This window comes from Macrosteles quadrilineatus, unplaced genomic scaffold, assembly GCF_028750875.1.
Source record: "Macrosteles quadrilineatus isolate MER2022 unplaced genomic scaffold, UCM_ALF_1.0 Scaffold_2__2_contigs__length_208266976, whole genome shotgun sequence".
In the NCBI taxonomy this organism is placed as follows: Eukaryota; Metazoa; Arthropoda; class Insecta; order Hemiptera; family Cicadellidae; genus Macrosteles; species Macrosteles quadrilineatus.
This window is the reverse complement of record NW_026542595.1, coordinates 204,702,688-204,715,356: the sequence shown is the minus strand read 5'-3', so window position 1 is coordinate 204,715,356 and position 12,669 is coordinate 204,702,688. Positions and strand designations below refer to the sequence as shown.

Here is a 12,669-nt window from a genome sequence, read left to right as displayed (position 1 = left end):
ACCAAATGTAACCAGGTTTGATATTAATTAACGGTATAGATAAAGCATTCTAATAATCATAGAAATCCACAAGCCAGTGGCCTTAAATTCTATAACACTTGCCTACGTTTAATTTTTATATTTTAAAATGAATTGTTCCAACTTAACCTAGGAAGGACAAGTGTAGAGCTGTGATTGATTGTCTTTCTTTAAATGACTAGTGATGTAGGCCTATTTATCTCATTCTTTTATAGGCATAACTTATAAGTAATAGGCTAGGCCTACACCTACCGCTCACCTCATCACCATAATGTGCTGTTTGAATCTTAGCCATGATTTAAGCCTAGAACGAAGAGGCTAAATTGCACACTATCTAAAGCGTGATGCGTTTGGCACTATCTAAACGAAGAGTAGGCCTAATTTAAGTTAAACTACTTCTGTTGGGTACGGTACTGTCCACAGAGAATTTGCAAAATATTACCAGACAAAATTTTCATTTGGTTTGAATATAAAGTTACTTAAGGTAACACAGTACTCAAATATAAAATTGTTTTTAAATTTTTTTTTATTATTTAGATTTGTAGAACAGACTTTTCTGAACACGTAGATAATAAAAATTAAGGAAGAAAAAAATTATTTTTAAAATTTTCAGCTACTTTAAAAAACTAATTTAGCATGTCCATAATAACTACTAATTAGCATGGTAATACTACTAAGTTAATCAAGATGCAGAGGGTACGCCGTCAAATATTAAATTTTTTAAACATTTTTTATTATTTAGTTTTGTAGAACACACTTTCTTGAACACGTACATACCAAATATTATAGAAGAAAAAATTATTTTAAGCTATACAGCGACTTTACTTTAGCATGCCCAAGGGTCCTACTACTACCCGTGACAGGGGTTACTTTTGTCGTTTTCCGAAAGTCAAGTGGTTTTTAGTCAGGTACACTTTTCTTCCTCAATTATAATCCAATTTCAATAAAAATTGGTGTGTGTGTCCCTCATATGATAAGGAACAATAATACAAATCAGTTTCCATGACAACCAAAAACCTTTGAAATAAAAAAATATTTTATGTTAAAAAATTACAAAATATTTAGGCCTATTAAAATTTTTAAAATCATACTAACAATTTAATTTTGCTCAAAAACTTTTTTTGCTTCATATTATTGTTGGTAATAATGTATTAAACTTAGTACAAAAATTTCAAGTTGATAGGTTAATATTTGTAAAAGTTATGTGTCCTAAAAACTGTCATTTTAACATGGGCGGGATAGGGAGTACTGTGTCACCTTAACTTAAGTAAGTTATTGTGAATAATGAGTTAGTTTTCACATGATATAATTCCGTACCGATTGTAAGTTTAGGCTATTGAATATCGACATTTTAAGCCATAGGGCCTTGGGTCTTATTCAAAAGACTAGCTTGCATACTGTGCTGCAGCCACGAGGTTAGTTTAGTTCAGTACTGTATGGCTTGGATTAGTTTATCATAACGTAACAATGACTTGTACCTACATAGTAGGTAAACAAAATAAAATAATGGTAGGAGTGTCGTATACAAATAAATAAATAAGCATTGACTATGTATACCTACTAGACATTCTATCGCCATAGTGGAACTGTTGCCAGTATTTTGTTAACTAGCAGCGCTAGAACACCGCTAGCATGTGGTGCGATCTATCGGTAAAGATTAGAAACACATCTCGACGCATGCGCATGGCGAGCAGACGAGTAAGGGCAGTCGACTGAGTCGAGTTGAACTCACCGCTCAGCTGACAATAGCGGTGGGAGAGTGGAGAGAGGATACAATGCGTCGCCGCTGTCTCTGCAGCAACAATATCTAGAAAGGTCAATGAGCTGAGCATTAACAAAACACTCACTCGCACTACACTGTGTCGTCTCTCACCACCGTAAGTTACGGCCTGCCCTAGCCCTACTGGTCGCAGGTGTTGTGTAATTCAGGTAGTTTCGTTTCATAAAAGTGCATTAGTGGCGTTCGACTAGAACTAAGTTTCATACTGTTTACATTATTTTGTGACAAACACAATATTATTAAACAACACTTCTTTTTTTGTCCTAGGACGGTAGGCACCAGCCTGGGATTGTTTTTCAAATTACTTCAGGCTAGACCTAGGGGTTGCGGCATTATCACTTAGATCAAATCCATTGGTGACTTGGCGGGGATCGAACCCGGGACCTCAGGGACTGAAATCCCGCGCACTAACCATTTGCCAGCTCGCTCCCCAATTAAACAACACTAGGTCTACTACTATTAGCCTAGTAATTTTTTGTTTGTTTTTTGTATACCTTTTCGAGGCTTAAAAACAATTGATTGAAGTTTGAGTAATTATTTTCTTTCACAAACATGTTACCAGGGACTAATTACTCCTTATATTATTCAAGAAGTAATAATCCATGAGTATTTATCAGATGTTTTTACCCTGTCTAAATTTTACTACGTTAAATTTGTCGTTGCTTGATATTTTACATGCGTTTTCAGTCAAATGTAATGAACTTGTACTGTACAAGTCGAGTGCTATGCAGCCCTCTTCTATCTTGAAAAAGACCCATAAAAGAAAACCAATATTTATATTCAGTAAGGTATAGACTACACAAAAAGAAAAGACAAGAAAAAGAGAAGAAGAAAAATTGTCTGAGCTATCAAAATATTTATATTGAATAAACATTGCATCCAATAATTTATTTCGGGACTGTAGATCAACTTGCCTCTTTTATTTAGGCCTATATGGTTGGGCTTACACTATTATTAAGATACAGAACAACAGCCATATTGATAAAGACAGGCTACAACATTAGAATGTAAGATAACATTAGAATCTACATTGGAATGTAAAACAGTACTGATTACATTCCAAAGTAGAATGGTGGGCATTTTTTTCCAAAATGATTTAGCCTGGTAAAATAAGAATTCAGTTTTTGAATTGTACCATTATAACTTACTAAGGCCTTTAATCTTAATTAAGTTTGATGCATGCAAACTGCATTGTTTGATCAATTGCTTCCTTTTCAAGCGTAACATAGTGATCACCCAACTTAAGTTAAAACCCTTAAATAAAATTACATGTCTATCTTAAGCTGGAATAAGAAATACCTAAAATAATGTTATTGCATTTACTGATAAAACCAAATTCGTTGCCCTTAAGGAAGCTTCACTTCCTAAATGTTTATTTGTTTTGAATGTTTGAAAACCAGGTCTGATGATAAAAAAAGTATTTAGACATATACTATTTGCAGGCAAGCTTACTTTAGTGTTTAGGATAGGACTTTGCTACTGTTCTATGCTACTGTTTGTTCCAAGAATATTGAAAACTCTTTGCAAAATTTATTGTTAAGGGCTGTTCTGGCCTGTTTACATGTAATAATTGTTAAACCAAGCTCATTCTTTGTTCCAGGATGGATCTTCAGCGTCAGATTCTTCGTCCTCCAGTAGTTCTTCATCATCTTCCTCTTCATCGTCATCAGGGAGTGAGTCTTCCTCATCGGACACAGAGAACTCGTCCACAAGCAACCCCAAGAGTGGTCGAGCATCAACGGACTCGGAGAAAAAGAAAATTAAGAAGAAGACAGAAGGAGTAGTTAAAACTAAGAACGAACCTGTGGAAACAGAGGCTGCTAAAAGCAAAGAGAAACCTAAACGACGAGCATCAAATTCAGCTCAGAAAGTAATTCAAGTGTATTCTTCAGAGTCCGACGATGGAAAATCTAAGCGGAAACCTCCCACCAAACCTAAAGCTTCTGCAACTGTTACGCCTATTACCAAACCAACCAAATTGGCTCCTAAACCTCCCAACAAAAAGCCTTTGCCTGCAGCCAAACAGACTCACAAAGCTGTTGCCAAAGAACCAAATAAAAATGTAACGGTTAAAGCAGAAGCTCAAAAAAAGCTGGTTCCAAAAACTAAAAGCATATTCAGTCCAGATAACAGCAGTGAAAGTGACGATAATGCAGCAAATCCTCCTCCGCCTAAGTTGACAGCAATGAAAACTGCTGCTACTGCTGCTGTTAACAAGGCTGCCAAACCCAAGCCGAAGACTAAAAAGGAAACCTCTCGTACATCCTCGGATAAGTCCAGAGCTAGCTCTGCCACCTCGAATAACTCATCTGCGTCTTCTAATTCTTCGGGTGAGTCTAATTGGATTAAGTAAAAAAATTATCCGCTTGAATAGTGAAAGGTCTTATATCAATTTTTTTTATCAAAGAAATCAATTCACCAATTTTAAAAATTAAAGCCTCTAACTACAGTAGGCCTAAACCCTTATAAATAAGATTATTTGGAGTTACAAGTAGTTGGGATTAATAAATACCCCCACCGCAGCAAACCTTCAGACTAAGCAAATTTCCATCTACCAGGCTGAAATTCCACTAAACTATTCCCTTAAAATTGTCATATTTATTTCCTATTTAAGTATTATTAATTTTAATGAGCACTTAGGTTTGCTGCTACATGTAAGAAAATAAAGCCTATATGGAAAATTCGCTAAAATCCAGTTCAATTTCAATAACTCCAAATTTACTTACCATATGCCTATTCCAGGTTTTTTTTTTAGGCCTTGTGTTTATTATTTAAACACATTTGACTAAAAGAGCTTGATGGGTTCAAAATTGTTTAGCACATAGATGTATGTGCTAACATTTTTGTGTGCTAGCTGCGTAGTTTACAACGGCACACCCCTATCCTAGCTGTCTGTGCTGTCAACTGATAATGCAAATTTAGCTAAGTGCAAATTAACCGTTTGCTGATTAGTGAGGTTTTACTGTATCATTATCCTGATTTTCCTACTATAGTTTACCATAAACATGGTGCATGGTTCTTGTCAAAATTCTAAAGCTAATATTGCACCGAGAAGTTGTGATTCTGTTTAACATTTTTGTATCTCGTGGCTATTGAAAACCTAGTAGGTCTTTGGCTGTGCCAACCATGTGCCTCAGTTACACATTATTCAAAGAAACGTAGTTGTTAAAATGCTACTAACAAATGACATTACTACTTTTTCACCCCGGAAAAACATGGTAAGCCCTGGGCAGATTAATAATTATATTTTGAGTACAGGTTGAGTGGTTATTTTTTATATACCTAGGCTACATTGAACTTACAGGCAGCAGTTCAGACTCGGAGTCGAGTGCTGATTCAGCTAGGACGAATCGCACAACACGAACAGCAAGAATCAAACCCACACCGGTGGCTAAACCTCGGGGCGTCGGGCGACCGAGGAAGAAACCTCCTCCAAGCTTGCCTGCGCCACCGCCTGTAGTGAGCGACAGTGATCCTAACAACACTCCATCCATCACCACACGCAAACAGACTCGGTCAGCTAGCGCGCGACGCAGCAAACACCTCACCGGCCGCACTCCCAGCGAAAGCGAGACTGAGTCTGGTAACTGTATTTTGATTTATAGTAAAGTTTTAGGTAAATTATACGTTAGATGCATTACTCTTTCATTTTTACCATTGAGTAATTTAACATGTTTTTTTAACATTGAGTCTTATCTTATCTTATCTATCAGGGGCAGGCCAAGACCATAAAGCACTTCATCCTAAAAGTTGAATTATTGCGCACCCAGGCAGTTCAGTTGTTTTAATGATAGACCCTACAAATTCAGTCATCCAATGAAAGCCTGTAGTCTTCCAATTAGTTCCTCCTTGGGAAGATGTCTACCTCTTACCACATGGCCAAGAGTTATCCTTCTAGAATCAGAGAGCTTATCAAAATCATATAGCAGGCTGTCTCCTCTGACCTATCACAATGCCTACAGATCGGTTCACCATTAAATAAGCCCATCCGTTGTAAATGTTTCCTGAATCGGCCATTGCCAGTTTTATCAGTTCCACTGTTAATTTAATTCTTCGCCTGTCTAGTCTCAAGAGGTCAGAGGCAACCATTTTGGAAGGCCTAAACAGAGTAAGCTTGCTAATCTAAGAAGGGGAGATCAAAACAAAGTTTATGGTGCTTTTCATTGGCCCATGACCCAATAAAAGAGCATGTGATTTTTCGTGAAATGCCACAGAAGGGTTGTGGACCTATCATTGTTGTCGTAGAGGCAGCGTTTGCCAGCCCTTGATTGTCTGCTTGCCATGCTACCCATAGACATCTTTATCAAGGTGGTAGCAAGAAAAACAGCACTACGCCTAAGATGCAAAAACTTATGGAAACCCACAGGGAACAACAAAGGGCACTCTAAAATTGTTCAGGTGGTACGTAGTGATGAGTTGGACCTGCCTCCAGACCACATGTCCAAAAAATACTCCTTTGGAACGCCTTTTAAGTACTATTACCAGATAGGTAGGAATGGCTTGACGGAAATTTAGAATAGGAATAGGCCATCCTCGCAGGTGATTTAGAATGCTATACTGATGGTTCTAAGATCAAACAAGGGGGCTCCAGAGCGGGTGGCTTTGGGAATAAGACGGCACTGGCGTTAGTCTTCCCCCGTTGGGAGTGTACCCAACAGTTTTTCAAGTTGAGGTCACTGCTATCTTGGTTTGTGCTCGAGAAAATCTTAATAAAGAGGTTAGAGACAAAACAAATAACATCTATACTGATAGTCAAGCTACCTTAAAAGCACTAAACTCATACGTCAAGGTTCGTGTGGGACTGTCTTGCTTCTGTGATATAACATTGAGTAAAAACACATTCATGACATTACAATTTTAGCAAGGTTCACCATACATTTTTCAGTGGAGTTGTAGGAGCTTGTCCTTTAATTTAAATTAAAACCATTTCAATGATTAGGTTGGCATTGTATCATTACATTCCTCCAATGATGGTATTTTAATGGAAAGCATATTGGCTAGTAAGGACTTTTTTTAAAGGACTTAAATTCCGGTAGCTTGTCTGAGAAAATTACATTTCAGGAGCTAATGGATACACAATAAAAGAACACCAAACTTAGCATTGATATTTGGTCCTGATAATATGATTCTGTGATTTCATTGTTTATGTGGCTAAGAACAAACCTGTGTGAGTCATATTGTCATATGGGCATATGCATGGGCCTGTCCAAACAAAGTCCAACAATTAGATCGAGTCTACCGCTTTTAATCGGCCTTCTAAAGAAATTTCTCTTTACAATCCAAATTGGTCTATTAATGTTTGTAAACAATCTGACTGGTCCACTTTTGTTTTCAGAGAGCAAGACGAGTATGACCAAGTCCCCAGTGAAGAAGGCAGGGCCTAAAGGTCCAGCTTCTCAGAGGAAACCGAAAACTAGTCCGGGGTCATCGGAGAGTGGTGGGGGGAGAGAGATGGTGGAGGAGGAGCGACGTTGTCCGCTCGATCAGTGCGACTCTCTCGGGCATCTGAGCGGCAAACTGGCTCGGCACTTCACACTTGAGGCGTGTCCTTTGTACCACAACAAGACTTCTCAACAGTGCAAGGTATTTTGGAGTTGTTTACATAGCATTGACTACTGAAAAGATGTCCCATCTTTATAGACCATCTTTGTGTTTAAATGGAACATAGTTGAATAAGCCACACACAGAATGCTGTTTTAAATATCCGTTTTTCTCCTTTAGTATTTGGTACTAATATTTCATGTGATGTTTAAGATGCTATTGTTCGCATTAGATTGTACTATTACCACATTAACTTCAGGTGACACAAGTACCTCTTACAGATGTGCGAAACCATTGGCAGGCAACCTGTTAATTTTGCTTGATTTAAAAGGTTCAACTATGTTAGAGGCTCAATTGAACTACATCCGTCATTAAAACTGGTTACATGGTTTAACTCACTTTTGTCAGTATTTGAATGATAGTGGTCTATTTTATAAAAAATAGTGGTGTTTTTTTATCAATGTTGACTGCTTTGCACCAATGTTGCTGTTATCAATGTTGCTGTAATCGCAGTCACATAGGTTTTTAAAATGTCTGATAAAGTAGCTCTAGATTTTGGAATATACAAGGATTTGATAAGCAACAAAAGGAAACTTTAAAAAACTGGTTAAGCAATTCTTGTACTTTCCAATCACTTTTAGTGAGAAACATAGGCTTTACTCAATGATTGACTTTATTATTCTGTGGAGATTTGCGGTACCAGGGTAATTCTAAATAGTTCACTTATCACGTTTTGGTGGGATAGCAGGCTTGACTGAAAATAAAAGAGCTCACCTTGGCACTTTACACTGTAGCAAAAATTACAATAAATAACTTGTCACTGACAGTGTTTAGGACCAAGGAAGGTTTGAATTGGGAAGAAACGACCACCAACATCTATGCAGTAGGCTCGTGAAAGCTACAAAAAACATAAATCAAGCTTTCCTCTTGTGGATGCCATGTTATTCCTGTACTTTTGTTACACTACCTTAAGTCTGGCAGAAGTTGTTATTTTGCTAAACAAGACCTTGTCTATTATTACCGGACTTATGCTGGAAGAATACTTTGAAGACCAGAAGTGGGCTTAAATGTCTTGCAACTCAAGTCTGGTGAAAATACTAAGAATTGAAAATTTTAAAAAATTTGGTAAAACTTAAGCACCACTTTCAGCCTCCTAGTTGTTTTTTTTTTTTTTTTTTACAATATTTACTTTAATTTAGAGGTAAGTGCTATTATTTATCCTATATCTGTTTCCCTTTAATTTCTTCTCTTAACTTTACAAATGTTGTAGGATGCTTACCAGGAGCATACGAAGCGAGACGAGGAGCGTAAGAAGGCTGCAAGTTTGCTCAAGTCGAGTCACGCCAACAATCCGACGCCAGACCAGAAAGCTTACCGGGACCTGGTGAAGGAGTTGCGCAGTAAGACGGTAGAGAGTGACAATGAGGACAGCTCCAGCAGTGACCCGACCATCGCCAGCATCAAAGAGAGAGAGCCGAACCTCAACAAGTGTGCACCCAAGTACGACCTCAGACTGTTCCAGGAGGCACAGGCACTCGCCTCAGAAACTATTGTGAGTGTGATTGGCCACCAGAGCTGTTATATGCACGTATACATTTTTCACAGTCACAGCTGTTCACATAATCATACCTCAAAGGGGCATAAAAAATCTGTCTTATAATTTTGTCAAATAATTTGCACACACAGAAATAACACAACATGAAAACATCCTAGGGTAATCAGACATCGAACCCAGATCAAAACAGCTTTAGATTTTGATTTTACAGTTGGGTGAGAAGTGAAGTATACCCAATTCCCGGATCACTGTCCAGTTGAGGTCTTGTGGGAGATAGTTTTGCTATCATCAGTACCGGAACCATAATGTTTATGGTTATGTGATGTAAGTTGCGTCAACTTCGCTCGTGACCCTAGTGGCTACAGTATATTTGACTTATTTCTGTCCTGTTATTATTTTTTATCAAGATAGATTGTTATTTTGACCTATTGATTTGGATATCTTTGGTATAGCTACAGTTAGTAGTAAAACGTATAAGAAAAAAAGTTAATAAGCATGTTGCGTTGTTGATGTATTAAAAGTAGCTATTATCATTGAAACCCTCCATTTGAAAACGGTAGAACTCTAACAATCTGAAACGCCAACAGAATCGCTTACAGAAAGTATTTTAAAAACCTACAACTACAGTAGGGTGTACAGGGGTAATTGGGATCAGGGGATGTAAAAATAAAATTTTTTAGAAAAAAAATTAAAACCAAGTGATTTTAGAAAGCTTAAAACATTCTCTTTCTATATATATAATTGTTTGGAATGTAAAAAATTTATTTATATTTTTTAAGAATTTTTGAAATTTGGCCTGTAAATCAACTTTTTTATCAAATTGATCGGTAATTTTTTTCTTTTTGTTCTAGATTACTGCCAGTTTTTTAAAAGTTTAATGAGAAATGGAGTTTTTATGAACTTTTTACCGAGAATCTAAATTTGGAAATTGCTCTAGGACTTAAGAAGAAAATGTTACAGCTGTGATCCCTTTTACCCCATGAATATTGCATTATGGGGTAATTGGGATCACGGGTGTTGGGGCAATTGGAATTACCGTGATTCAATGCCTAAATCAATGCCTAAAAATATCAATTAGCCAAAAAAAGACTGAAAAACGTTCATTTTTATGTGGAAACCACTTATTTAAGCTAAAGTTATGTATAAATGCTAATAGGCCTATTTTATTTTAGTTAGGTATTTACACTATCTACAAAAAAAAATCAAATTTAGGAAGTCCCGACAGATTGTACAAAAAAGTTCATAATTCAAAAACTATTCAAGATAAAATAAAAATTTTAATTGTTCAATATCTGATTACATTGCATTATATGGGTAGTAGGAGCTGTGATCCCAATTACCCCAAGTGTGTGGGTCAATTGGAATCAAGGACAGAGTTCTTTTTGTGTTTTTTTCTGTATGTTAGAATTTATTTTAATAATCAGAAAAAATACTATGTATGAAGAAAGAGCTTATTAATACTTGATTAAAATTTGAAAGTTATTGAAGTATTCACTCAGATGTTATAGAGGCCTAAAGTTGAATTATATGATTTTCTGATCCCTTTTACCCCTGTACACCCTAATAATATAAGAATTGTTATTAAAGAAGACAGAAGCATGTGGTCGTGGCAAAATCTTGAATATCTCCTGCTTTCAGGTAGACTTTTAATCATCATATCCCACGCTCACAGAAACTTCATGATCTGTTCTCTTGATTACGGAAACATTTTCATCATTTTCCGTGGTAAAGGCAAAAGCGTGAATTTTTCTATCATTAAATCTTTGAGACACGTTTTATGATTGTGAAATTGTATAAACTCGGCTCACCTCAGCCTAAAAATATACCCTGAATTTCTCTAAAAAATTCAATGAGGCTATGTTTTTGATTATTTGAATGTGGTACGGTCGAAATTAGGACAGTTGTAGACTGTAGTCCTACTGTACATGGCTTATGGACACTCTGTACTGCACAGTGATATTGAATGGAGTATAGCTGTATTCAAAGTCACTTTTGTAAGTATGCGACATTTTACAGGATATAAAGGGGCTGCCCAACGTGAAGGGCTCCAAGTGTATAGATATGGGCAGGATTGAGATGGAGGTGTGGTATCAGAGTCAGTACCCTGAATACTACGCTAGGCTACCCAAGCTGTACCTGTGCAAGTATTGTCTTTGCTATGTGAAGTATGTGACATTTTACAGGAGGAAGACCTGAAGGGGCTGCCCAACGTGAAGGGCACTAAAAGTGTATAGAGATGGGCAGGTTTGAGATGGAGGTGTGGTATCAGAGTTAGTACCCTGATGACTATGCTAGACTACCCAAGTTGTACCTGTGCGAGTACTAACTTTGCTACATGAAGTATGTGTGATTTTACAGGAGGAAGACCTGAAAGGGCTGCCCAACGTGAAGGGCACCAAGTGTATAGAGATGGGCAGGTTTGAGATACCCAAGTTGTACCTGTGCGAGTACTGTCTTTGCTACATGAAGTATGTGACATTTTACAGGAGGAAGACCTGAAGGGGCTGCCCAACGTGAAGGGCACCAAGTGTATAGAGATGGGCAGGTTTGAGATACCCAAGCTGTACCTGTGCGAGTACTAACTTTGCTACATGAAGTATGTGTGATTTTACAGGAGGAAGACCTGAAAGGGCTGCCCAACGTGAAGGGCACCAAGTGTATAGAGATGGGCAGGTTTGAGATACCCAAGTTGTACCTGTGCGAGTACTGTCTTTGCTACATGAAGTATGTGTGATTTTACAGGAGGAAGACCTGAAGGGGCTGCCCAACGTGAAGGGCACCAAGTGTATAGAGATGGGCAGGTTTGAGATACCCAAGTTGTACCTGTGCGAGTACTGTCTGTGCTACATGAAGTATGTGACATTTTACAGGAGGAAGACCTGAAGGGGCTGCCCAACGTGAAGGGCACCAAGTGTATAGAGATGGGCAGGTTTGAGATACCCAAGTTGTACCTGTGCGAGTACTGTCTGTGCTACATGAAGTATGTGACATTTTACAGGAGGAAGACCTGAAGGGGCTGCCCAACGTGAAGGGCACCAAGTGTATAGAGATGGGCAGGTTTGAGATGGAGGTGTGGTATCAGAGTCCGTACCCTGATGACTACGCTAGGCTACCCAAGCTGTACCTGTGCAAGTATTGTCTTCGCTATATGAAGTATGTGACATTTTACAGGAGGAAGACCTGAAGGGGCTGCCCAACGTGAATGGCACCAAGTGCATAGAGATGGGCAGGTTTGAGATGGAGGTGTGGTATCAGAGTCCGTACCCTGATGACTACGCTAGGCTACCCAAGCTGTACCTGTGCGAGTATTGTCTTCGCTATGTGAAGTATGTGACATTTTACAGGAGGAAGACCTGAAGGGGCTGCCCAACGTGAAGGGCACCAAGTGTATAGAGATGGGCAGGTTTGAGATGGAGGTGTGGTATCAGAGTCCGTACCCTGATGACTACGCTAGGCTACCCAAGCTGTACCTATGCGAGTATTGTCTTCGCTACATGAAGAGCAGAGTAACACTGGACAGACATGCCAACAAGTGTGTGTGGAGACATCCGCCAGGCGAGGAGGTGTATAGGTTAGTGTCTTGATGTTCTTACAATAGTTGTTAAGGTTGTTTAGCCTTTTAAAACATTATTTATTTATTTTTAAATTATCCAGGGCTGTGCGAATAGTTTGAAAAACTAATCGAATCCGAATCTTTTAAGAGATTCGATTTGGGTTAGAGAACGAATCTACTATTTGTAACTGGATTCGGATTCGGAATCGATATTCAAATTTA

The 12,669-nt window shown here is 38.1% G+C and overlaps 1 protein-coding gene across 1 annotated transcript in view; it reads left to right on the top strand.

The window, feature by feature from the left end:
• The first annotated feature begins 1,650 nt into the window (after positions 1-1,650).
• LOC128985308 (histone acetyltransferase KAT7) overlaps positions 1,651-12,669 on the top strand; it is a 150,197-nt gene continuing 139,178 nt past the window's right edge. The window contains exons 1-6 of the mRNA XM_054404699.1: positions 1,651-1,668; positions 3,399-4,128; positions 5,103-5,381; positions 7,134-7,381; positions 8,610-8,891; positions 12,239-12,465. Of these exons, the coding sequence (XP_054260674.1) occupies positions 1,651-1,668; positions 3,399-4,128; positions 5,103-5,381; positions 7,134-7,381; positions 8,610-8,891; positions 12,239-12,465 (1,784 nt within the window). The remainder of the gene's footprint in view (positions 1,669-3,398; positions 4,129-5,102; positions 5,382-7,133; positions 7,382-8,609; positions 8,892-12,238; positions 12,466-12,669) is intronic.